At 41.9% G+C, this 27,167-nt stretch overlaps 1 protein-coding gene and 1 long non-coding RNA gene across 3 annotated transcripts in view; one reads left to right on the plus strand and one right to left on the minus strand.

The window, feature by feature from the left end:
• The window catches only part of LOC146494087 (uncharacterized), a 98,453-nt gene that overhangs the window by 51,176 nt on the left and 20,110 nt on the right, over positions 1 to 27,167 (plus strand). The window lies entirely within an intron of this gene.
• On the minus strand, positions 2,108 to 27,062 carry LOC146494092 (suppressor of tumorigenicity 14 protein-like). 2 transcript variants are annotated; one of them, XM_085146037.1, is made up of 19 exons: positions 26,719 to 27,062; positions 23,703 to 23,850; positions 22,983 to 23,113; positions 22,617 to 22,687; positions 22,153 to 22,331; positions 20,314 to 20,349; positions 19,933 to 20,161; positions 19,358 to 19,494; positions 18,957 to 19,054; positions 17,308 to 17,408; positions 14,928 to 15,061; positions 14,739 to 14,843; positions 14,546 to 14,653; positions 9,223 to 9,336; positions 8,968 to 9,093; positions 8,713 to 8,884; positions 7,314 to 7,585; positions 5,823 to 5,959; positions 2,108 to 4,670 (listed from the first exon to the last, which is right to left on the minus strand). In XM_085146037.1, exons 1-19 carry the CDS (start codon positions 26,758 to 26,760, stop codon positions 4,509 to 4,511), a joined length of 2,502 nt encoding a protein of 833 aa, XP_085002163.1. In that variant the 5' UTR covers positions 26,761 to 27,062; the 3' UTR covers positions 2,108 to 4,508. The 2 variants fall into 2 exon arrangements, with proteins under 2 accessions (XP_085002163.1, XP_085002162.1); XM_085146036.1 differs by having other exon boundaries at positions 5,823 to 5,962.

The following is a 27,167-nucleotide window of genomic DNA, read 5'->3' on the forward strand; positions in this document are numbered from 1 at the left end:
TCAGTGGCTTCTATCTCCTCCTTTGGCCAGCCTATTACCCCAGCAGGGTACCTGATCACGGGCAGGGCGTACGTGTTGATGGCCCGGATCTTGTTCTTACCGTTCAACTGACTCCTCAGGACTTGCCTGACCCTCTGCAGGTACTTGGTGGTAGCAGCTTTCCTAGCGGCCTCTTCATGGTTCCCATTCGCCTGCGGGATCCCCAGGTACTTGTAACTGTCCTCTATGTCTGCAATGTTGCCTTCTGGTAGTTCAATCCCCTCAGTTCTGACTACCTTCCCTCTCTTTGTTACCATCCGACTACACTTCTCCAGCCCGAACGACATTCCAATGTCATTGCTGTATATCCTGGTGGTGTGGATCAGTGAATCGATGCCTCGTTCAATCTTGGCATACAGCTTGATGTCATCCATGTACAGGAGGTGGCTGATAACTGCTCCGTTCCGTAGTCGGTATCCGTAGCCAGTCTTGTTAATGATCTCACTGAGGGGGTTCAGGCCTATGCAGAACAGCAGTGGGGACAGAGCATCTCCCTGGTAGATCCCGCACTTGATGGTGACTTGTGCTATGGGCTTGGAGTTGGCCTCTAGTGTTGTACGCCACATCCCCATTGAGTTCCTGATGAAGGCTCTTAGGGTCCCATTGATCTTGTACAATTCTAGGCATTCCAGTATCCAGCTGTGGGGCATTGAGTCATAGGCCTTCTTGTAATCAATCCAGGCAGTGCACAGGTTGGTTAGTCTGGTCTTGCAGTCTCGGCTGACTGTTCTGTCTACCAGTAGCTGGTGTTTTGCGCCTCTGGTATTCTTGCCAATTCCTTTCTGTGTCCCGCTCATGTATTGACCCATGTGCCTGTTCATCTTAGCCGATATGATGCCTGACAGGAGCTTCCATGTAGTACTGAGGCAGGTTATTGGTCGGTAGTTGGAGGGGACTGGTCCCTTCTTGGGGTCCTTGGGGATCAGGACCGTCCGACCTTCGGTTAGCCATTCCGGGTGTCTCTCATCAACTAGCAGCTGGTTCATTTGTGCTGCCAGACGCTTGTGGAGTGCAGTCAGCTTCTTCAGCCAGTAGGCGTGAACCATGTCGGGCCCTGGTGCTGTCCAACTCTTCATACTGGAGACCCTTTCTTGGATGTCTGCCACCGTGATGGTTACTGGACCCTGTTCAGGGAGGTCGCTATGGTCTGCCCTCAGATCCACTAGCCACTGAGCATTGCCGTTATGGGTTGCGTCCTTCTCCCATATGCTCTTCCAGTATTGCTCCGTCTCCAGCCTTGGTGGTGCTGTTCTCTTATTATTGTTCCCTTGCCACTGAGAGTACACCTTTGCTGGTTCTGTGGAGAACAGCTGGTTTATTCTCCTGCCTTCTATCTCTCTGGTGTACCTCCTCAAGCGGCTGGCCAAGGCTGTGAGTCTTTGCTTGGCAGTTTCCAAGGCCTCAGGTATGGACAGCTTGCTGTATTTCTTATGCACCTTCTTTGTCGCACCTTTCTGCAACTCCGTTAGTTGGCTCACCTCCCTCCGTGCTACTTTGATCTCCTTCTCCATGGAGGGTACTGCCCCTTGTGGCTGTTCAACTTGTAGCCAAGCATCTCACTGATCACTGCTGCCGTATTGTAGATCAGCTTGTTAGTGTCGGTAATCGTGGCTGTAGGTATCGTCCGTAGTGCTGCATTAACATCATCTAGCAGACCTTCTGAGGGTACTTCACCTAATCTTGGTAACCGGCAACGGGGGGTCCAGGTTTCAAGCTTGGCCATGATCCTATCTTTCAGGTCAGTTCCTCTCGCACTCAACGATCCTTCTCCTGTCGCACTTGGGGCTATGTACCCAATCTCGGGTGGGGGTGATGATATCTCCCCCCTGACCTGGCGTCCTGACTCCTCCTTGCCGTAGCATTTATGTTGTACCTCGGAACAAGAAGGCATCGGTGGGCAAGAGACGAAAACAGGGCGTTGTTGGAATGCTACTATGCAAGTAACCCTGGCGGAAGGGGCTACATGACTAGGATGAGGGACCTATGGATTCTTCGAGATATATTTATATATATATATATATATATATATATATATATATATATATATATATATATATATATATATATATATATATGTTCATTAAAGTTTTTATTGCATGATTATTGGCAGCTGTTTCCTAAAAGTAAACACTGACATGAACAATCCCCATGTGAGTTTATTACAGCTTAAAATTTAAAAAGAAAGAAAAAATATTATTCTTCAAAAGAAAAAGATTTTTTTAAGCTGACAAAACAAGACCAACCACATTTTTTCTCTGTTCTTTATAAAACATCCATCTTCTTCCGCTTATCCGGGGCCGGGTCGCGGGGGCAGCAGCCCAATCAGAGAAGCCCAGACCTCCCTCTCCCCAGCCACTTCCTCCAGCTTATCCAGGGAAACACCAAGGCGTTCCCAGGCCAGCCGTGTCCTGGGTCTGCCCCGGGGCCTCCTCCCAGTGGGACATGCCCAGAACACCTCGCCCAGGAGGCGTCCAGGAGGCGTCCTTGTCAGATACCTGAACCACCTCAGCTGGCTCCTTTCGATGTGGAGGAACTTCTCACCCTATCTCTAAGGGAGAGGCCAGCCACCCTTCGGAGGAAGCTCATTTCCACCGCTTGTATCAGTGATCTCGTTCTTTCGGTCACTACCCACAGCTCGTGACCATAGGTGAGGGTAGGGACGTAGATCGACCGGTAAATTGAGAGCTTCGCTTTTACACTCAGCTCTCTTTTCACCACGATGGGCCGATGCAGCGCCTGCATCACTGCAGTCACAGCACCAATCCGTCTGTCGATCTCCGGCTCCCTTCTCCCATCACTCACGAACAAACCCCGACATACTTGAACTCCTGCACTTGGGGCAGGACGTCATCCCCGACCTGGAGTGGGCACATCTGAGCATTTACATTGTGGAGTAATGCTGCTAAGTGATATTCTTTACTATCATCATTGTTATTGTTATTATTATTATTGTTATACTGAGATGTATATATGCGCTGCATATATAAATACAGCCAGCAAAAGACACGTCATAGCAAAGAGTGTAAATACAAAAGATGAGACTGTGGCAAAATCAGCGTCCCTAAGGAAGTGCTGCTTAAAGAAAGACAACAAAAGCTTTAATTTTTAACAACCTTAAAAAAACAACACAAACTTATAAAATGCCCCCAAAAAATTACAAGTACAAAGGTTTTTAAAGGTAACTTCTACTATCTCACATTACTAACTGCTCTAATCTAGAGAAAAACAACATTTAAAATGCTCCTTTTCTGTTAAAGCTCACCTCTGATACACAAACACATCAGAGTTCCCAGAAAGCTGATTCTGGATGTTTTCTTTAGATGAAAGTTTTTATCCCCTCATTCAAAATTTTGAATGCATTTATTTTTGCTGTGTTTTATCTTTCAGGTTTTCATCTGAATCCCAAACTTACAACATTTTACTGCTTATTTGGAACATTTTTAAATTTATTCCTCAATTAACCTCTTAAGCCCCAACGCCCCCTGATACGGGGGCAAAAGGCAGGAGATCAGTTAGGCTTGGGGCTTAAGAGGTTAAATGTTGTGTAGCTGCAATATAAACTCCACCTGTAGAAGAACCTCTTTATGTTCAAGATGTCGAAGCATTCGTATGTAGCGGCACAGTGCTCTAAACTACACAGTTGGCATTGAGCACCTATAATTTCATTATACATGTACAATAACAGTAAAGTGCTATTCTATTCTATTCTATTCTATTCCAGTGCCACCTCTCATTATATTTACTTCAAATGTTAATTTAAAAGTTAATTAACATTAACAGAGAACTTTTTCTCCCTAATAAATAAATTAGACTTCTAAATGAATTTGAAGAACTGCGTTAGCTAATGACAAAAAACCCTGAGCCCCCAAAGTAAACCTTTTATTATGAGACCATATTTATTTGGCCTTAACTTCAAGCCTTTATCCTGTTTGACTAAATCAGTTACATTTGTAATTCTGTTATAATTAAAATAAAAATCCTGAGCCTTGAAGATATTTGCAATTCGAATGTAAGCAAGCAATGAATATTCACAATATTCATTCACCTATTAAGCCCCGAGAATATTTCAAGCACCATTTTTTACAAGCCAGCTCACCTTCACAAAGAACACATGTGGGACCAGGATGCGTCACAAACTTCCACCACAATTTACCAAAAGCAGTGCAAATGAGCAGGGCACAGAAGAGCAGACCTGACGGGTGATTAATATATGAAAGTGCAGCTTTTACACTCTGGAAACAACAAGGCAGTTCATATAAAAACAGGCAGTGGATGAGAATGGATATGTTCTGATGTAAGGGTAAAGTCCTGATAGGAACTCGCAATTCTCAACAAGACAGTTTATGTTGGATGTTGCAAAGTTTTGTGCATGTGCTGCAGAGAAAATACATGCAGACCCGTTTTGGTGCTTCCACAGTGAATCCAAGAGAAACACCCGTAATCCAGAGAACCTGTGCACGTTCCCGTTCCTACACTCCACTATTTTCTTTTATCCAGTTGCGATATTTGGTAACTCGGGTGTAGACGCCAGGTTTGTTCTTGCGAGCGCAGCCTTCGCCCCAGCTCGTCACACCAGCCAGGAAGACCCGCCCCTTGGTGCTGGTGAAAGACAGGGGTCCACCAGAGTCGCCCTGAGAATCAGAGAGGAGAGAGATTATTTTCAGCTTGGAGGTTTTCTGTGAGTCCCAATAAGCATTAAAAAAGGACATATTAACCGTTAAATTAAAATGTAAAATGTTTTGACTGTTTAGACATGTGCTTTTTTGCAGTTTCCCATCTTTGTTTAGTCTTTTCTACAGAGCCAAATCAAAAATGGGCAGTATTTGCTCTGCAGATAAGACAGATCAGAGGATGCAATCAAGTGTCAACCTCAAACCTCTAAGCTGTGGGACTCCAGCGAACCACAGCGAGAGCATTAATACACAAAGGGTGAAAACATGGAACAGTGGTGAACATTCCCAGGAGTGACTGGCTGACCAAAATTACCCCACGAGCGGAGCAACGGCTCATCAAAGAGGTCACAAAGGACCCCAGGACAACATCTAAAGAACTGCAGGCCTCACTTCTCTCAGTTAAGGTCAGAGTTCATGACTCCACCATAAGAAAGAGACGGGGAAAAATCAAAGCTTGTCTGAGTTTTGCCAGGAAATATCTTCATGATCCCCTTTTTTGGGACTTTTGGAAAAACACTCTGTGGACTGATGAGACAAAAATTGAACTTTTTGGGAGGCGTGTGTCCCATAACATCTGGCGTTAAAGTAACAGCATTTCAGAAAAGGAACATTATACCAATACTTTTGGGTTTTGCAGGACAATGATCCAAGATAAACCAGCAAGTCCACCTCTGAATGTCTTAAGACAAACAAAATGAAGACTGTGGAGTGGAGCAGTCAAAGTCCTGACATGAATCTGACTGACATGCTGTGGCGTGACCTTAGAAAGAAAACCCTCCAGTGTAGCTGAATTACCACAATTCTGCAAAGATAAGAGCCAGGTTTCCTCCACAGAGCTGTAAATGACTTTGATTGCCATTAATTGCAAACGCTTGATTACAGTTGCTGCTGCCATGAGTGGCCCAACCAGTTACTAGGTTCACTGTTTCACGCAGGGCCATGCAGCTTAATAATTAACACCTTTATTTACAGACTGCATTTTGTGTTTAAGTGTGTTATCTTGTCTAATATTCACATTTGTTTGATGTGAAACATTAAAGTGTGACAAACACAGAAATGTAGTTTATTTGTTTTAAATCAAACATCTATTACAAGCCTTCGAGTTCGTACCTGACAGGCGTCCACGCCTCCTGTGAGGACTCCAGCACACAGCATGTTGTCGGTCACCGGGTCGGTCAGGAGACTCTTGCACACTGTGCTGTTGATGATCCGGACGGCTGCCTTCTGCAGTACGGTCGCCCCGGAACCTGCTAGACAACAAAATTACTTCTAATAGCGCTCTGGTTCTTTGTCATGATCTGACTTTCAGATGATGAAAGTTTGTTGTTTATTTTATTTTTTTGTTTTTTGTTTTGTTTTGTTTTTTTTAGATCAGTCACCTCTTTTATTCATCTTATCCAGTTACCCAAAAACATTATAACGGACACACTGTACACTAGGGGTGGGGAAAAATGGATACTGTGTAGCATGGTGATATTTTGTTTCTAATAATGTATCGATACAGGGACAGCAGAAATCGATATTTTGTTACAAAAAGGTTTTTGTGCTCTGACTTCAGAGCATGTTGATCCTTTTTCTGAGCAAGAATCCTGACATTCCTTCACTGTCCAAATGTGTTTAACTTGTTTTATGGCAGCAATAAACATGACAGTTTACTTATTTTAATTTAAGACATGTTTTATTTTAATTAAGTTTAAAACTTTTTTATTTAATGTAAAATTATATTTTGTTTTAATTTACTTTCAAATTCTTCAGTTGCTGAAGGGGCTGCATAGTTTTCATAAACTGCATAGTTCAGAATAGCTATAATTGTACCAGATGGTTGATTCAGTTAAGTTGGACTAGACTGTAATACAAACCGTTCAGTTTGTCAACAATCAAACTGAAATGAGAGAAAGACTGAGTGTGAGACTTTGATATTAGAGAAAATGAATATTGATAAAGTTTACCTTTATGTACAGAATCTGAATATCGCAAAATATTTTAAAAAATTGCAATAATATCGTATCGTGCATTAAGTATTGTGATAATATCGTATCGTGGGATGTATGGTGATTCCCACCTCTACCGTACACCGTGCCAAGTTAAATTTTCGGCTAACAGTTTTTAGGGTACAAAAATGTAAAGTGGTGTATAAACACAGGGCAACTTGAGAAGCTCTCAGCAGTCCAGACCTATTGCAGTGAGGGAGAGTTTAGGGTCTCTCTCTAACTTTAAGTTTTGTCTAAAGGGAAAGTTTTAAGCCTAATCTTAAAAGCAGAGAGTGTGTCTGTCTCTGCAAACTGAAAGCTCCATGGAAGAGGGCCTGCATCTCATTTTACATGTAAATATCCCACATTTGAACCAGCAGTCTGAGAGTGAAGTGTTGTACTAGGGTGAATTTTATGTTGAGGAACATTGTTATCTTTAATATTAGGTCTTTAAAAACAATGCTTAGTGTTGAATCCACTCGCTGGCTGGGCAGACACATCTATGGGATCAGTTAAGTTTGATGTGGGAACGTCTCATTGCAGACGCATTAAAAAACTTCCACAACACTTCCACTGTGGGATATTAGGACGTTTCAGACAAGCCGTGTTCTCGTCATTCTCATCATCTCACCTCCCTCCCTGGTAGCTCCCCAGCCAGTGATCCAAGCCTCGTCTCCTACTGGGAAGTCATGCGCGGGGGAGGGCAGGCAGATGGGCCAGATGTTCTGGTTGAGCGTGACGCTGTTGTCCAGTTCCATGAGAGTGATGTCATTATCGTAGGTCTCGAGGTTGTAGCCCGGGTGAACGATGATCCGCTTCACGCCCCGCTTCATGGTCCACTTGCTGGTCTGACTCTGCTCGTGAAGACCCAGGAGAGCCTCCCATTGGTTAGCCTGAGAGAATCTACATGAAAACAGCCAAGTTCATTTATGTCATCTGTCTGATTTTACATTAAAAAGCATACACAAGTACATTAAAAAAATTTGTGGTACACAGAATTCAAAGCTAGAGCTCCACTAGACAGGATGTGACTTGTGTCTGGTTTTGGGAGGACTAGTTAGAGATCAAATCAGCAGGATGTAGAATATACAGGAAAATACATCATTTTGTAGTTAGTGACACTGAAACAGCCAGTCTGTAATCACGCTTCTGTGATATATAAGAAGTTATTGGGATTCTGAACTGCAAAGAAACAGTTGAGTGCATCTCATAATTTTTGATCACTCTACACGTGTCCCCCACTTATACCCATGCCTCTACAAAGTGTATGAAATCTAGTTGAAGGAGTGTCCTTTATTTTTACAGCGGTGAAAAAGTCACAGTGACTCAAATGTGGTGGACAGCACTGGTGGTGAGCAAAGATCGATTCAGTATCAGTGAGGCTCTCGTGTTTTCACTGCACTCTAAGCTGACAGATGGCACAACCACAGTCCCAGTCATTTCTACCTAAAGTTCATCTCTGACACAGTGTTCACAATCGAAACAGGGATTCACAAAGTGCCACGAGTGATGAGTGCTCCACAGGCGGCTGGTCTTGCTGCTCACTTGTAATGACATATTCACACTTTGAAAGTAAGGAGAAAATGTCTCTGTTATAGTTGGAGATTGAATTCTCATCAATGGTGATGCTTAACAATTCAATTCAATTCAATTCAATTTTATTTATATAGCGCCAAATCACAACAAAAGTCGCCTCAAGGCGCTTCATAGATACAGAGAAAAGCCCAACAATCATATGACCCCCTATGAGCAAGCACTTTGGCGACAGTGGGAAGGAAAAACTCCCTTTTAACAGGAAGAAACCTCCAGCAGAACCAGGCTCAGGGAGGGGCGGCCATCTGCTGCGACCGGTCTGAAACAAAAGCTGAGGTCTGCACAAGTCTGACGTCCACGTTGAAAATAGAGAGCACTCAGTGTGAGTGGTGAGAACAGGAGATTTGATTTTTCTGAGGTCTGTTTCTGGAACTTTTTAATCACACTTCATATCAGTAAACACTCAGCCCTGTCATCTCAGATAGAGGAGCTCCTACTTGTTTTGGACGCAGTGAGCGGCGGTCAGCAGCCAGCGGTCGCTCAGCACTGAGGCTCCACACACATGTCTCATTCCCTTGAAGTGGAGGCTGACCTGCCAGGGCCACTCGCCCTCCCGAGACGCTTGTCCTCCCACGATGCGAGAGCTGCGGTACGGCCTTATCCCGCACTCTGAAAGCACACATGCGTGCAGGCGTTACCGCCACTGAACTCCATACCACAACCATCTGTAGGCAAGTGTGCGGTTAACTTACCACAGTTATCCTCATCAGAGGCGTCGGTGCAGTCCTGCACTCCGTCGCACTCTGGGTTCATTTTACTGATGCAGAGTTTGTTTTTACATTGGAAGGTGAACTCTGAGCACGTCTGCAGCACCAAAGCTGAAAGACGAGACACACGTGCAGTATCCGTGAGCAACGCTGACCCACAGGTATCCTTTACCTCAAAATGCTCAAAAGGTTTTCATGAAAACCATTTTCAGAAGTTCTTATTTGAACTTTACTTCTTACATTTTTCACATTTGGACTCATCAGACGCATCACCGCAGTCATCTTTTCCATTGCACTTCAAATTCTCAGCAATGCAGCGGCCATTTTTGCAGGAAAACTGCTCTTTGCATGTTTCTGTAAAACAAGAGAAAAATCACTTATTTACTTCCCTCTACTCGAGTGTTTAATTTGACCTGTTGCTATTCTTTTCCCCCTCTTTATTTATAGAGTTTTGCACATGTAATTTGACATATCAGGCCCAATACAGCAAGCACTAACTGATATAAAGACATATATCAAAACAAATTAGGCCATTAAGATTCGGATGATAACAATAAAACAGAAAAAAGAAAGAAAAAAACAAACAAAAAAAAAACAAGAACCCACACACAGAAAACAAAAAACAAAAAATAAACAAACAAACAAAAAAATTATAATTAAAAAAAAATCAACTCCCTCCCAAAACCATAACAAAAGGGAACCCTGTGGTACAAAAGTTTAGTCTGTTGTAAGTGTTTTCAATGAGTTAAAGTAAATGATAAAAGGCTGCCACATCTGTGAGAACTTATTAACATTTCCTCTGAGTCTAAATTTTATTTTCTCCATTTTTAAAAAGAACATAACATCTTCCAGCCAACGTGATCGGGCTGGAGGGTGAGGAGCTTTCCAGGACAGCAAAATTCGATGCCGTGCCAGCAGTGAAGTGAAAGCGATAATATCCAGTTGCTTACGACTAAGGTTCAGGGTGGCGTCCTCAGAAACACCAAAAATGGCAACTAATGGACATGGTTTGAGAGTAACGCTCAAAACATGAGAGAGCACTTCAGAGTAAAAAGTCCAGTATAATTGAAGTGACGGGCAGGCAAAAAACATATGAGTTAAATGCAGTGTTGGGTAAGTTACTTTAAAATAGTAACTTAGTTACATTACTAGTTACTTCTATCAAAAGTAACTCAGTTACTTCAAGTTACTCGTTACTTTCAAAGTAACTAGTTACTAGGGAAAGTAACTTTGGTTTTACTCAGACTTCTCTTGTTAATGTGTTGCTTCCATAACTTTGCCAGTCTTCTAGCTTGCTTACTTGCCACAAGTGCACTGTGCCACCTACCAATAGAAAGGAAAAGATAATGTGCATATTTCCACGAGAGAAATCCCACGCCTGAACCGTCATTGACTGCTGCCATGATTCTAGCCTACGTCACAGCATCATGTGCGCCTTTTACATCCAACACAAAAACTGCAGTCGTGGTGCTTTGATTGTACTCAGAACTCAGAAATTCTGCCTTCTGAATAGGAAGATGTAGGTAACACCAGACTGCAGATGAGCTGCATACAGGGCTGGACTGGGACAAAAAATCGGCTCGGGCATTTTGACTAGAGACCGGCCGCCATTATAGGAAAAATCATAAAGCCTTTGAATGAAAACAAACACTGTTGTGACAGTGATGTTCACTGTTCTGATGGTATATATGCATCAATCTATCAATCGTTTGTTGTAAGATTCAGATAATTATTTTTTAAAAGCTAGACATTTTAAATGAGAATAAGAAAAAAGTATTTCTTTGTGCCCACCTCTCCCTGTTAATGCCCTACCTGCCCCCCTGGCAAAACGTTGCTAGATCCGCACCTGCACAGTTACCAGCTGTCAACAGTGTTGGGACTAACGCGTTATTAAGTAACGCGTTACAGTAACTACGTTATTATTGTGGTAACGAGCACGGTAACTAGTTATTATGCCAAAATCAGGAACGCGTTAGTCGTTACTGGGATTTAGATAGGCTCGTTACTCGTTACTTCGTGTGGTGGCTATCGCGGAGCTTCCACCACAGATTCTGTAACATTGGCAAGTGGTGGAGGCAGCAGGTGGATGAGGGAGAGGGGACGCAGAAGGAAAAGAGACCCGAGGCGGCCGCCGGTCCAAGTGTGAACTGAACTTCAGGTAAGAAGTTATGACCTGCAGTCTATCTGAGTCAGATATAAACCAAGTTTAGGTGGAGTTTATTTTCGTTATTCTGACTTTTTCCGTACTGCGTACTAGCTAGCATGACAGAGTTTCTATACAGCTGGGTGGGTGCTATGAAGTTAATGATGTTGAACTTTATTTTGTTCATAAGTTATTAGAGTTGCCAACCATCCCGTCTGGTATTCAGAGAAAATATTACGCGTTTCTTATTGAGGCGAAAAGGATCAGTTTGTCCCGTAATTCAGCGACAATGAAAAAGACACAAAGCTGGAGTTATTCTGTCTTTACGCTGCACAGCTGCCTCTTCTTCTCTCATTCTTCCCCCTCCCTCTCCTGTTTCTACTTCAATCATAAAAACTGATCAATGATCAGCTGATCGCCTCTCTTGTTTGTTTATCGCCCACTTTGCGCCAGAAAGAGGAAACCAGCCGATGTCACGCTAAACAACAGCAGCACGTTTAAGCTTGATCAACTGTTGTTAGAATTTATTTAATATTAATTTCTAGTATCAGCTGATGTTTGTTGGAGCCACAGCTGCAAAAAAGCTGCTGGTCATGATGTGGGTTTGGTTATCTGGTGAGAGGGAAACATGAAGATGAAACCAGGAGACGTCCTTACTGAATCATCAGAGCTGAACAGGTGATGGAGAAACAGATTTACCTTTTAGGTGACATGAATGAGTTGAAGGGAAGTTATGAACTGTTTCTGAGAGACAAATAACACCAGGATCCTTTTTAGGTAGCTGACAGCTGGTAACTGTGCAGGTGCGGATCTAGCAAAGTGTTGCCAGGGGGCAGGTAGGGCATTAACAGGGAGAGGGGGGCACAAAGAATACTTTTCTTTCTTATTCTCATTTAAAATGTCTCGCTTTTAAAAAATAATTATCTGAATCTTACAACAAACGATTGATAGATTGATGCATATATACCATCAAAACAGTGAACATCACTGTCACAACAGTGTTTGTTTTCATTCAAAGGCTTTATGATTTTTCCTATAATGGCGGCCAGTCTCTAGTCAAAGTGCCCGGGCCGATTTTTTGTCCCCGTCCAGCCCTGTATGCAGCTCATCTGCAGTCTGGTGTTACCTACATCTTCCTATTCAGAAGGAAGAATTTCCGAGTTACAGTACAGTAAGTTGAGTACAATCAAAGCATCACGACTGCAGTTTTTGTGTTGGATGTAAAAGGCGCACATGACGCTGTGACGTAGGCTAGAATCATGGCAGCAGTCAGTGACGGTCCAGGCGTGGGATTTCTCTCGTGGAAATATGCACATTATCTTTTCCTTTCTATTGGTAGGTGGCACAGTGCACTGAGGCAAGTAAGCAAGCTAGAAGACTGGCAAAGTTATGGAAGCAACACATTAACAAGAGAATTCTGAGTAAAACCAAAGTTACTTTGCCTAGTAACTAGTTACTTTGAAAGTAACGAGTAACTTGAAGTAACTGAGTTACTTTTGATAGAAGTAACTAGTAATGTAACTAATTTACTATTTTAAAGTAACTTACCCAACACTGGCTGTCAACTACCTAAAAAGGATCCTGGTGTTATTTGTCTCTCAGAATCAGTTCATAAATTCCCTTCAACTCATTCATGTCACCTAAAAGGTAAACCTGTTTCTCCATCACCTGTTCAGCTTTGATGATTCAGTAAGGACATCTCCTGGTTTCATCTTCATGTTTCCCTCTCACCAGATAACCAAACTGATATCATGACCAGCAGCTTTACAGCTGTGGCTCCAGCAAACATCAGCTGATACTAGAAATTAATATTAAATAAATTCTAACAACAGCTGATCAAGCTTAAACGTGCTGCTGTTGTTTAACGCGACATCGGCTAGTTTCCTCTTTCTGGCGCAAAGTGGGCGATAAACAAACAAGAGAGACGATCAGCTGATCATTGATCAGTTTCATGATTGAAGTAGAAACGGGAGAGGGAGGGGTAGAGAATGAGAGAAGAAGAGGCAGCTGTGCAGCAAACACAGAATAACTCCAGCTTTGTGTCTTTTTCATTGTAGCTGAATTACGGGACAAACTGTTCCTTTTCACCTAAATAAGAAACGCGTAATATTTTCTCTGAATACCAGACGGGACGGTTGGCAACTCTAATAACTTATGAACAAAATAAAGTTTAACATCGTTAACATCATAGCACCCACCCAGCTGTATAGAAACTCCGTCATGCTAGCTAGTACGCAGTACGAAAAAAGTCAGAATAACGAAAATAAACTCCACCTAAACTTGGTTTATATCTGACCCAGATAGACTGCAGGTCATAACTTCTTACCTAAAGTTCAGTTCACACTTGGACCGGCGGCCGCCTCGGGTCTCTTTTCCTTCTGCGTCCCCTTTCCCTCCTCCACCTGCTGCCTCCACCACTTGCTAATGTTACTGAATCTGTGGAAGCTCCGCGATGCCACCACACGAAGTAACGAGTAACGACCCTATCTAAATCCCAGTAACGACTAACGCGTTCCTGATTTTGGCATAATAACTAGTTACCGTGCTCGTTACCACAATAATAACGTAGTTACTGTAACGCGTTACTTAATAACGCGTTAGTCCCAACACTGGTTAAATCACAGGGGGACGTGTTGCATCTGTTGCACAGGTCAGGAATGCTGGGGTATATTTTAGATAATCTAGAAGTTGAGAAGTGTAATCTGTATACCGTCTTAAACTGAATAAGGGAGAGTCTTGCACATGAGGCTGAAGAATGAATTCTGGACCTGTTGCTATTTTAATTCCAGAGCTCTTTTAAAGGAGTCCGTTTCAACAAAAACAAACACAGGCTAGTCTTCCACCTTTCTTCCACATGCACTACCTCTGCATGTCAACAGATTCTTATGGAAATGTGATTGCACAACGCTCTGGTCTGATTTGCCTGCTGTGCTTCCTACATTCCTCAACAAAACTGGCTTTACCGGCAGAACAACCTCTTGCATTATCTGCCACCTTGCATTTACAGTCCAGTTTTTATCACAGTGCTGTTTATGCACATATTACTTTAAAATGTATGGAGAAAAGAGGGATAAAATTTGCCTGTTGCTTTGGCGAAGTTTCAACTAATTCTTTGTATCAGTACTTATTGAAAAAGGAAATCTATTTGGCTTTTATTATTTCCCATTTTATTAATGCAGACCCTCAGTTTATTCTCCTTTTTTAATCTCCTCAGGTTTCTTCTGATTGGCTGCCCCTCCCAAATATAAAGGATTTGATTGGCAGGCAGGTGGGGCTAGTGTAAATGCAGTAGACCTACTTGTCTAACAAGAGCATATTTGGGATATCCTCTGTCACTTAAGACAGTGCAATAAACTTTAAGCGATGTTTAAAATAAACATCAACTGAAATAGCTCCAGTTTATTGTTTCGCTGCACTCACCACAGTTTTCCTCGTCCGTGTTGTCTCCACAGTCGTCCACCCCATCACACAGCCAAAATTTTGGTTTGCAGTGACCATTTTTACACTGTATCTGAGACGCATCGCACTCTAATGAGGCACACAAAGAGAACCCAACATTGTTAGAGACAAAAAAGATGAAAGACCAGAAAGAAGTTTGACGGTTCGGACTCACTGCAGTTGATCTCATCGCTGTCGTCTCCACAGTCGCTCCAGCCATCACACCGCAGAGTGTTATTGATGCACAGGTTGTTGCTGCACGCGAACCTTCCTGGACAAGCTGATAGGACAAACATAATAGTACCTCATTTGTTTGCCGGCTTCAGAGAACGCTACAGTCCTTAAATTAAGCGTGCATCCTTACGATTGTTCGGGGTGAAGGCCTCGTACTCAGCAGTGAAGCCCTGATCAACGTAGGAGGAGTCCGACTTAAATGTAATGGTCATCTTGTTGCTGTTGATGGTAAACACTGGGCTCTTCAAGTCACTGCCACACAGCCTATAACAAAAAAACACAAAACAATGTAACTAGGTTACATATTTTACACACACTTTTGCAATAATATAGATATAACACAGGATATAGATCTATTATAGGTACGTTACACATATGAAGGTATGTTATGAACATACTATAACTTTAAGTATGTACAGGCTGTAGCTGTAGTGAGTGTAAAACTATGTAGAGGTTATACAAATGGTTAAAAATATTAAAACTATAAAGATTGTAGATATACAATTGCGAGTATTAATAAACAGTTGTAAACAGTTATAAAACTGTAATTATTGTATTGGACAGTATGATTGTCTACACGTCATTTACAGTAGTACACTTATCTACTGTTTCTGTCATTCTCAGTCCGGTCCTTGTACCCGACCATTGGGACAAAATGTTTTGGTTTATTAAGCCACTCATTAATCATAAGTGACTAATCATGACTAACTCATCAACCATTCAAACATCAAGGCAACAAACTCATGCAGTTTGGAATTTGCCAGATTACTGAAAATCGGTGTCAACAGGTTTTAAATTGACACAATGTACTGAGGAAGTGAAGACACAGAGTTAAACTGTGAGTGTCTACAGCCATCTGTAAACAAAAAATGGTGTTTGGGTGAAAGTTCAAAAGTATGGAGTTATAGAAGTATCGTGAGAGTTTAATCCACCATGCAACACCATCTGGTGAGTATCTGATTAGCAGTAGCATCAACTATGCAGCGATGCCAAAAAGCAGACAATGTAAAACTATCACTAAGGAAACTCGCCTCACAGAGCCTGGACCTCAACATTACTGCAACAGTCAGTAAACATTTGGACAGAAATCAGAATAATCAGCAAGTATCCAAAGACCTCTGAAATGATCTTCAGGAAGCCTGGAGAACTATTCCTGAAGACGACTTCAAGAAATGATAAAAACACTTGCCAAGGAATAAAACGTAGCCATTCCAGGTTTTTGCCTCATAGGCTACGTTCACACTGCAGGCGAAAGCATGTCAAATCTGACTTTTTTGACTATACCCGATCATGGTGTGACATCGTGAACGGCACAAATCCGATTTTCAAATCCGACCTGGGTCACTTTTGACCAGGAAGACGTTTCACCTCTCATCCGAGAAGCTTCTTCAGTTCTAAGGTCAAACGGCAGAGAGTCCCAGATTTAAACCCAGTGTGAGTTTCCCCCCAAAGAGGGACAAAAGGACCCCCTGATGATCTTCTATCTAATCACATGAACCAAGGTGTGAAACTGGGTGTGGGTCCCAATCAGCCAGAGTTTCAGGTGAGCTCATTGTGAAACCTGGCCCCACCTTATCATGTTCTCCAAGCATGACATCCCGGTGCATTTCAGACCCAGCAACACACTCAGACAAAAACTGGTTCACCCGAAAGACAAAACTCCAAAACACAGACTTAACAATGTGTTGTTTGCTGTACAGAGCAGCGAGGAATGCCCAGACCTCTACATCGGAGAGACCAAACAGCCACTTCACAAGCGCATGGCACAACACAGAAGAGCCACCTCCACAGGACAAGACTCAGCTGTCCTTCGACACTCTTTCGAGGATGCCAATGTTCACATTTTGGACAGAGAGGACAGATGGTCCAGACACTTTTCTTTCCAAGCTCCTTAGACTACAATGACCTGGATGACTGAGAACCTTCACAGACGATACATATCCGATGTTTTAGAAAGCGACTGATGTTTGATGGTCATGTCGCATTAAATCCGTCTTTTACATCACAGACACAAGACAGACACCAATTATCAGCGCCCGAGAAGACATCGTGACCGCTTCCTGGCCATCCAGTGAAATTGTTGGGAAGACAACATTGGAGAAATGCGAACATTTTATTTGTACTGTATAATCTGCAGATTCTGACAGAAATCTGAAGCTATCCTTTGAAGCACCGCTCCTCTAAAACAGCAATAAGGATCATTATTAGGCCAAATGTAAATAACAAAATAACTTTATAACTTAAAGCAAAATTGGTAAATGTAAAGTCCGAAACAAGTCTTTATATGCAGGCCATCAGTCAAACAAAGGTGTTTGCTCTGGGTCTAAACAGAGCGCGTTGTGTGTGACGTCTTCTTTTGAGCATGCGGACCTCTCTGAGGGTTTCACTTCAGCTATTTCCCATTCTTCAAGCTAAATATAATGAAATTGGTGGTAATGCAAGACCTTTTAACAGCACTGTATACTAAGAATAATCTTTCTTTAAAAGGCATAGCACTGCTCGTTACTGACCTTTCACCATTGATCTCAATATAATCATGGCCGCAACCTTCAGTTTTATTTCCCAGCGAGAACTTGTTGAACAGAACCTTCAGAAATTTGTTGCTTGCAACCTGAAAAACATAAAAAAAACATATGAAACAGGAATGTAAAATATTTAAAACGTGATCAACTAATAAAAATAAGTCCAATAAACAGATTTTCTGATTTGTGGTTTTAATAAATTTTAAATGAGCAATGATGGTAAAATGTCATTGTCGTCATCATCATCATCTATGGGCTTTATCTTTATAAATGATAATTATATTGTTTTGCTGAAGACGCAGTTGGCAGTGAAGCATTTACACTTCTGTTTCATCCTCAGCTCACCTGGAGGCAGAATTTAAAGTTGCATACAATCACTAAATGTCCTGCAAATTATTAATGAAACAATAATCAAGCCAAATGCATGGAGTGCATGGAAAAATAAGTACACTCCTATTAAGAGCGTGAGTACTCGAGTAATTGAGCATCATCCAGAGTGAGCGCCTCTATAGAAACAGGTGTTTTGGCAGTTTGCAGGTGTCTGTTAACATGAGTCTGCTGGAGTGCGGTTGTGGGAACAAATAGGATGCTGTGCAGAAGCCTCAGTAAAATAAAGGCTCACCTCCAGTGTTGGTCAAGTTACTTGAAAAAAGTAATCAGTAACTAATTACTGATTACTTCCCCAAAAAGTAATCCCGTTACTTTACTGATTACTTATTTTCAAAAGTAATTAATTACCTAGTTACTTAGTTACTTTTTAAAAACACGATTTACAACCTGAATAGGTGATAAAGTGATAGATCTTTCAGCCCAATTCTACTTTTTCTACATAATCATCATACAAAATGTAATCAAATGGAAAAGTCTCTTTTTAAAACTTGTTTTATTAGTTTTAATCTTTTAACTTTATGCATCAAGCAAAAATTTAATTATCTGCAACATTCTCTGACTGGAAGAAATTAGTTTAACATTTAAACCTATTTTCTGCACATTCCAGCACATAAAATATTTTTTGTGTTTACACTCAGTCTTTCAAATAGATGCAAGTAAAACACAGCAGAAAATAAATAAAGTCAAAGACTAGCGGTCCTGTTGCTCTATTTTCACCTGTAAAGCAGGAGTGGGGTAGGCGGAGGTTTACCCTGGTGCAGGTGTGCAGCGGTCAGTGGAAGAATCCGCGAGTTTCTCTGTGAGTTTCCCATTACGTCGTAGCTACTCGGTGCTTGCTCGGAAGTTTAGGGTTTTTTTCGCTGTAAAAAGAAGTTTTCTTCCCACGCACAACGGACACTAATGTTTTTGTCACTTTTTATGGAATCAAACTCAAAGTAAGGTCAGTACTTCCACGCTTTAAACGCTGCACGCTCATACTCTCTCTGCACTCGATATATGATCCATTGTTGATCTGCACACAGCTGTTGTCACGAACGTCGCACTCGCTTACGTCACTGTCATGAGACATTCTCGCAAAAAAATCACGGTTTTAGTAACGCAGTAACGCAGTGTTCCTACGGGAAAGTAACGGTAATCTAATTACCGTTTTTGCAATAGTAATCCCTTACTTTACTCGTTACTTGAAAAAAGTAATCGGATTACAGTAACGCGTTACAAGTAATGCGTTACTGCCCATCTCTGCTTACCTCGATGTTCCACACACATGTGGTGCGAGGAGGGTAGTTGGACGGGAAGAACGGTGAAGAGATGGAGCCTTTCTCTCCGGTCAGCGCGCCGCCACAGTCTGAGGGACGCACAGTTCATACTGACATGTTAGATCATCTACAAAGACTTCAGCTGCACAATTAATAAAGTTTACGCCGAGATAGCATCCTTTAGATCTGACCTTTAACACAATTACTATTATTATTATGTACTGATTGAAATATTATTACTGTAATCTCTGAAACATTAGGCAGTCTTAAGATTTCTGCTGCTGTTGCGTTTTTTTCCCAACACACATTTAAGTCACACATTTCAAGTCTTTCATGCCCAGTGGAAATATTTCACAAAGACCTGACAGCTGTTCAGAAGAGGTTTGATTTACTTAGTGTAGTCTGAGGAATCGGGGAGTAGTTCGCTCTGAAGCCGGGGAAGTTTTTCTCCTCATTGGTGACCAGCATCAGCAGCATGACGTTTCCAGAGGAGATGAAGGACAGCGACTGGTCAGGGTATCCACACTGTCTGAGCGGAAAAGGGAGACAGAAAGAAACCTTTAGTGCTCCTGGGGCCGGGTGCATAACGCATGTGTCGGCACAAAAACGTTTTAATGCCTTTTCCCCAACACAAACTGGCGTTGTACGAGGCATGCCCTGTCCCTCTGCGTATGCCTGACATGTCCGTCTGATTTCCTCATTTCGTATCCCGTCCAATTATGGTCACTCTGAAACAACTAAATACATCTCCATATCTTTACATTCGTTCCAGAGTCTCTGCCAATTTTTTAACCTGAGCCAGTGTTTCAGGGTAAACAATATTCAGGAACCTGGTTACTTTAGTCTGAACATCCCTTTGTTCTAAAAATGAACAGCTATTAAAACACAGAATAAGAATATCAGCTTGTTTAGTCTTGTTTTCTCTGAGATAACTGACACTTTCAATTCTAGGAAGAGTTTTTCTCACTCTGTCATAGCGCGTTTCTCTATGGGGACGAGCGAGTCGTAGATTTTGATGAAGTCTCGCTGACAGTCGTCCTCCAGGATCAAGTCATCAAAGTCGAGCTGGATTCGGTGTTGCGGGTCTGCCCGAAACTTCCACTGCAGGTAGGCGTTCGAAGGGTACGGAGAGTTTGGAAATCCCGGAGACTCAACGTGCCCGGAGTTTTCGATGTGGATGTCGATGCTTTTCCTCTCTGGAAATATGACGAGAAGAATATGTTTCGGATGAAGTATACCGGTTGTGAAACAAGCACCTTTAATTTTTTTGGAACATTTTAACAAGTCGAACTTTACAAACAGAATTACAGAAAGAAAAAGAAGTTCCCACCACAAAGCTGGTTTATACCTGAAAACGTGGTTTTGGTCAAGCGTGGATCTATAGCTGTAAACACAAAGATAAATGTGTTAGTAAACCACATATCAGTTCTTCATTACTAATTAAAACAACAATAATACTTTTTGCAGTGGTGAATAAACTTTACTCGATGTTTTTAACAAAACCTTGGTGGAAGAATTCAAAGCAGATGTAGCGTCGATATTTGAGAACAGACGTATCGTAGCGGGACGTCTCGATGTCTCACTGTCGTCATTGGAAACGAAAGCTTACATCTTAGTTTTGCTGTACAAGCAGCAGCGCTGCAGTTTTTATCATTTGTGAATCGCAGTGAGACACAAGTAACCTCCTGTCTGTCACCAATGTTATAGTTATGATTATACATATACACCAGGACCAGAGATGGGCTGTAATCCGATTACTTTTTTCAAGTAACGAGTAAAGTAAGGGATTACTATTGCAAAAACGGTAATTAGATTACCGTTACTTTCCCGTAGGAACGCTGCGTTACTGCGTTACTAAAACCGTGATTTTTTTGCGAGAATGTCTCATGACAGTGACGTAAGCGAGTGCGACGTTCGTGACAACAGCTGTGTGCAGATCAACAATGGATCATATATCGAGTGCAGAGAGAGTATGAGCGTGCAGCGTTTAAAGCGTGGAAGTACTGACCTTACTTTGAGTTTGATTCCAGAAAAAGTGACAAAAACATTAGTGTCCGTTGTGCGTGGGAAGAAAACTTCTTTTTACACCGAAAAAACCCTAAACTTCCAAACAAGCTCCGAGTAGCTACGACGTAATGGGAAACTCACAGAGAAACTCGCGGATTCTTCCACTGACCGCTGCACACCTGCACCAGGGTAACCCTCCGCCTACCCCACTCCTGCTTTACAGGTGAAAATAGAGCAACAGGACCGCTAGTCTGTGACTTTATTTATTTTCTGCTGTGTTTTACTTGCATCTATTTGAAAGACTGAGTGTAAACACATAAAAATATTTTATTTTATGTGCTGGAATGTGCAGAAAATAGGTTTAAATGTTAAACTAATTTCTTCCAGTCAGAGAATGTTGCAGATAATTAAATTTTTGCTTGATGCATAAAGTTAAAAGATTAAAACTAATAAAACTAGTTTTAAAAAGAGACTTTTCCATTTGATTACATTTTGTATGATGATTATGTAGAAAAAGTAGAATTGGGCTGAAAGATCTATCACTTTATCACCTATTCAGGTTGTAAATCGTGCTTTTAAAAAGTAACTAAGTAACTAAGTAATTAATTACTTTTGAAAATAAGTAATCAGTAAAGTAACGGGATTACTTTTTGGGGGAAGTAATCAGTAATTAGTTACTGATTACTTTTTTCAAGTAACTTGACCAACACTGACCAGGACTATGACTCTTAGTACATTTAACTATATATCCTCCAAGGGTTTTTGCAGTTTCACCACTTTAGGAATCTATTCGCTCCTCAGTCTTTAACAGTGTCCAGCATCATGTTTGTATGAGAAAAAGAAGCTTCTAGAAGATGTTTCCCCATAAGAAAAGATAAGAGCTGAGTTAAAGAATCCATTAACCATTAGAAGAAGAACCGTTCATCGTTAAAATGTCTGCATGTAAGTTAAATATACTTGAATTTTTCCAAGAGTTGTCAAAGACAGCACAGTGCTCCAGGTTTAAAGGGTCAGAGCGTAGATTTTACTTTTCAGTGCAGGCAGATGTAGAACAGCTGGTGGTTAAGTGCCCATAGTGAATACAAAGCTAATAATAACTTGATAAAAAAAACCTTGAAAGTTGTTCTTGATGAGCAACCTTGTAGAAAACTAATCTGTGTGAATCTGTGAGCCCTCAAACCTTGTGACACGATGTTGTTGACACTCAGGGCGTCTGTGGGTTTCAGCAGAAAACGTCCTTTTCCTGCCGGAGGCTGCAAAGAGTCGATGGCTTCATCCAGCGAGGCTTGCTGGGGTGGGGGGACATCAAACTCTGATTCGTAATAAGCCACAATGGTGTTCGACCCTGTGTCGCCCTCACTGCACAACAGGACACACAGAAGATTTGTACAGACTTCATTCAGTGCAACAGAGAAGCAACTGCGCGTTACAGCTCTGCATTACAGCTATGAACCAATCAGCCGCCTCAATAAAACAATCAGATTAGTGCTGTGCAGGTCCGTTTGCTCTCTGAACTATCAGAGCGTGGACTGCACTTATTGCCTTTATTTCTGACCCCTTAAAAGATCTTCATTGATATTCACTTTTCCCGTCACTGCTGATATTGTTGTGGCTGGCTGGTACACGCTGTCTCTTTCACAGTACCTGAAGGCCTGGACGGACGAATGGTTGAAGTATCTGTCCAGCAATGAGTTTTTGGAGTACATCAGTTTGAGCTGAAGAGAAAAAGGTCACATTATAGCACCTATTAACTTTATGGCCTCAGCAAATAGAGAAACACGTGACACAGAGCAGAAGTGGTTAGAAGTAACATCAAGGTTACAACTCAGACTCGCAGCACACGATCAATGGGGAAGTAGGTCCTATTAAAAGGCCTGAAAAGATTCGTCTCACTGGAAGTGTAGGAGTGCTATCACCTCTGCCTGCTGATAGTGCTGATAGTGCTGAATGAATGTATAACACAGCATATATGGAAAATTCCCATGATGCTTTGGAGCTGTCAGGTCTCACCTCTTTGCAGACCTGAGCAGCCAGGTTAGTGAACTCAGAACTGCCGGGCTCCTCATACTGTGGCAGGAATTGCTTGTTGTTGATTTCCATGGAGCCGATATAAATTTTCTTCATTTTCACATGCTGGGGCTCTGAAGACACACAGACATGTTTCCAATATCTTTATCACAACTGTATACAATTTTTATAACAATTTTATGGGAGAGTTTCCCTCGTAACTCTTTGGATTTCAGGCTTGAAGTTAGCTTGACTGACAGGTGTGCCCAGACTGAACTGGACCTCTCTCTCTTACAGGACAAATAGCGCTGCTACAGTTGTGAGAGGAAAGCTGGGGTAGTTTCTTCACTCATTAGTGAGACGTCCTGGCTTCTTTCCAATAAATGAAGACCTTCTAAATTAGCGAGACACCATTTCCTCTCCAACTTACAGGTTATCTGCATCAAGCTGTGTAATTAAGATTTATATCAGGGAGTCAACTATTCTGAATTTGAAGCTTTTGTTTTCATAGGAGCCACAGTATCCAGAGTCATAAGCAGCGAGGACGTAACACTATTAACGAGATAATCGACCTCAGTGGGAGTAGAGTCCAGGTAGCTGCTCTGTTTACATTAGACCTTACACCTGCCTGATATCCTGTCTGACATCAAGGCGCTCAGATATGCATTTTCAAATCCAACCAGCATCAGGTCAGCCGAATGTAGTTTGATAAAGTCAGCTTACGGCAAAACAGCCCGACCAGCAATGCGATCACAGCCAGAACACCAATCACCAAGGCGACTCCTATCCCCGCCCCCTTCTTGTTGCATGACTTCTTCTCCAGCTCCTTGGGATCTGGAGCCTGCAGAAATGCTTCCTCAACGTCATTGTCCTGCATACAGAGATAGTTGGAGAAGAGAAAGTTTATCAATTTGTTCAAGACTGCACAAAATCTCAAAGTGGCCTCAACATTTTTGTTTTGTTCAAGCCCAAAGTTTGTTTTTTATCTTTGTTTTTTGCAACGTTATCAGGTAGGAATAGCAGGTTAGCAGACAGCAGACTGTGGGCTGTTTACTCGAGTATTGGATGGTGTTTTCCAGTGACAGCAGCACAGCGCTCGGTCTAAATTCAACAGTCCCCCTGCTGTTTTCACTACAGACTCTATATAAAAATGTAGAAGACTCACTGTGAGATTTGAAGCCTGAACCAGCAGTTTGCAGTTTTTAAGGATTCAAACGTCCATATTGGACCACAGAGTGGACTCCTAACTTAATGCGTAAACATAGTGACCTGAGTAAGTTATTATATCCATGTACATCACAGCCTGACTGAGAATCCAGCCATCTTCTTTTGCTCATCCTTATTCAGGGCAGCTGGAGCCCATCCCAGCTCTCACAGGTCCAGAGGCAAGATGCACCCTTGACTGGTCCATTAACAATAGTCAGTAAAAGGCACCAAGCAAAATAATTTCAAGTATTAAAGTTAACAAAAAGAGGAGTTATAAAAACAGCTATTATGACAACTAGAAAACTAGCCACACAGTGTAAACCGTACAGGGTACGGGAGTCTGTGGCGCTTGGTTCAACTGTGCTTCCTGTTTGCAGGTTAGTGACAGATACATAAGTTGCTCCAAGTTCATCTCATGTAAATTTGACTTTTGTCAACTGTGTTTTTACAGCCACAGCTTCTCAGATTACTTTTCAAAACTGTCTGTTTTGTTCAACAAACATGTTCGATGCACATTTTCCACAAAACTACAAAAAAAGAGAAACGAGAGGCAGCACGTGCACATGTACCTCCATTTCTTCCCACCAGTCTTAAGCAAATATGCATACATGAACTTTTTCCTCCCCTCATGTCACTGCTGACATTTTGAAAATAAAATAATCCAGCAGTGTGAAAAAACATCCAGAGCTAATAACTAGTGCTACAACAAAGTGGAGTCAGAAAATACAGTGAGCACAGCAGACTTTAAGCATCAGGGACATCGCCCCAACCTGATACTTTAGTTCAAAGTTGATGATAAATTTGTGAAAAGGTGTTGCCTTTAGTTTTTAGTTGTACTTATGACTGTAAAGGCAGCAAATGAGGACACAGTGTGTTTTTTCAGTGCACTGTAAACCTGTTCAGCTGTGTCAAGCAGGGTGTTGCTGCACAGGAATGTCTCTACGACTGTTATGAAATGCCAGCGTTTGTATCCAGGACACACCATTAGATCTCTAATACGGCGCTTTAAAGAGCTGGTTGGTGCCTCATTATAGGGTGTGACATAAATGCTCTCCCTTCAAACAATCCAAAAAATCATTTGTGCCAAAGGCAAAACTGTGTGAAGCACAACCCTAACTAACCCTTCTACAAACCCTGACATAATGTGCACATCTAACCACAATGTGTGATTAACATTAATCTCTTTAATAAACTAGATATTACACGCTTACATAGAAGATCCAGAATTACTGACCAAACAAACACTGTTTGTCTTCAGAAGATAGGATTGATATCAGTATAGTTTTGCGCAGCTTTTCTACCAGGTTCTTGAATGAGCTCCAGCTCTATTCTGGATTTTTGAAGCCATTTGGTAAAGACGGCCTAATGTTTCTATCGGTGCTAAGGAGTTCCATTATAATAATCATCAAACAGGATTTGGGGGAAAAACAAACAAACAAACAAAGTGAGACTCTACTCGAGGATAACAGGTGTTTTATCTGTGAGATAATCACGAGGACTGTGAGGACAAAAGTGGTCATTTAAAAAGCAGATTTCCTTGAAGTTGAACTTGTACAATGGAAAATTATAAAACAAGCAACAAAACAAGAGCATTATGAAAAAAAAAAGCTGTTTTATTTCAATTATGTTCTTTTAATAATCATTAGAAATCAAAACTGGAATTTACATCAGAATTGGATACATTTCAGAGCCCTGGTCTTCTTAATCTTATTAAATGAACGAGGTTAAGTATTAGTATTACTTTACTAATTAGTTACTACTTTCATGGGGAAAAACACTTTGTAAGCCTTATTTTTAATGTTACAACTGGCAAAGGGCAAGAAATAATCAATCTAGTCCAAATACTAATCACTCCACTGACGTCCACACACCTGCAGAAACACTGGTGGTGAGATAAGAGTTGTAAGGTTGCACACCCTGGAGCGGGTGCCTAACAGTGGGCTTGTTTGATCACAGGGAAACTTCAAACTGTGTCCACAGATTACTTAGTGACAGGTGTGGAGGAGGTGAAACCATTTACATTCTTTTGATGCCTGAGCAGAGTTTAGTCTACTTCTGGTTTCACATTAACAAACACACAAACACATTTACAGTGAAACCATGTTGCCACATTAATCAGGCGCTGGAACATAACTGCTTTCTTTAGGGTCGTTTGCAGCTCTTTGATTATTAAAACGGAACCAGGCGCCGTTCTGTCATTTAAACAACTAATCAATAAAAGGTGGACACCAAAATCCACCCTCAAAGAGTGAAAATATGCAGGTTCAATGCCATAGGCGCGCCAGGTTTCAGTGGAGTTCAACAGAAACCAGTGCTCCCATTACTCGAACAGATCGCGCTTAAACCAATGAAACCCGCAGCGTGACGTGGGAGCAGGTTCAGCCTGTGTGGTGAAGCTAATCCAGAAATCCTTCTGCACATTGTGCATATCGGTAATCATAATTCAGATATAAATCAATCATATTTATGTTTTTTAAAACCTGTTCCTGGTGTGACGTCACTGAGAGGTTACCATAACAGGTGTTGGACTTACCTGTCTGGGACGGAACTTTTGTCCTGAATCCAGGGAATCCATTAGTCCCTCTGACTTTTTCTTTCTTTCTTTTTTCCTTCTTTTGTCGCTTATCGATTTTTCTCCAACACTAAAATCGCAGCGCGGTCATGTGAGGTGAGCAGCGGCAGGTGTCTCTCTCTCTCTCTCTCTCTCTCTCTCTCTTCCCAGCTGAGCAGAAACGTAAACAGCGGTCTCCTTCTCCTTCTTCTTCTCCTTCTTCTTCTTCTTTGGATTTTTTCTTTTTCTGACAGGTTAGTTAAAGATGCTGTAGCAGAGTCGGTGGTGTTTCTGGGTCGGTGTCAGCATGGGTTCTACAGCGAGAATGAGGAAACAGGGCAGGGCGGAGATCAATGGGGGGGGGGGGGGGGGGGGGGGGGCAGAGAGGAGGAGACTGTGCTGCAGGTGGAGCACACACCTGTTACTTCACC

The sequence above is a fragment of the Neolamprologus multifasciatus genome, chromosome 20 (genome assembly GCF_963576455.1).
Source record: "Neolamprologus multifasciatus chromosome 20, fNeoMul1.2, whole genome shotgun sequence".
Taxonomy (NCBI): Eukaryota; Metazoa; Chordata; class Actinopteri; order Cichliformes; family Cichlidae; genus Neolamprologus; species Neolamprologus multifasciatus.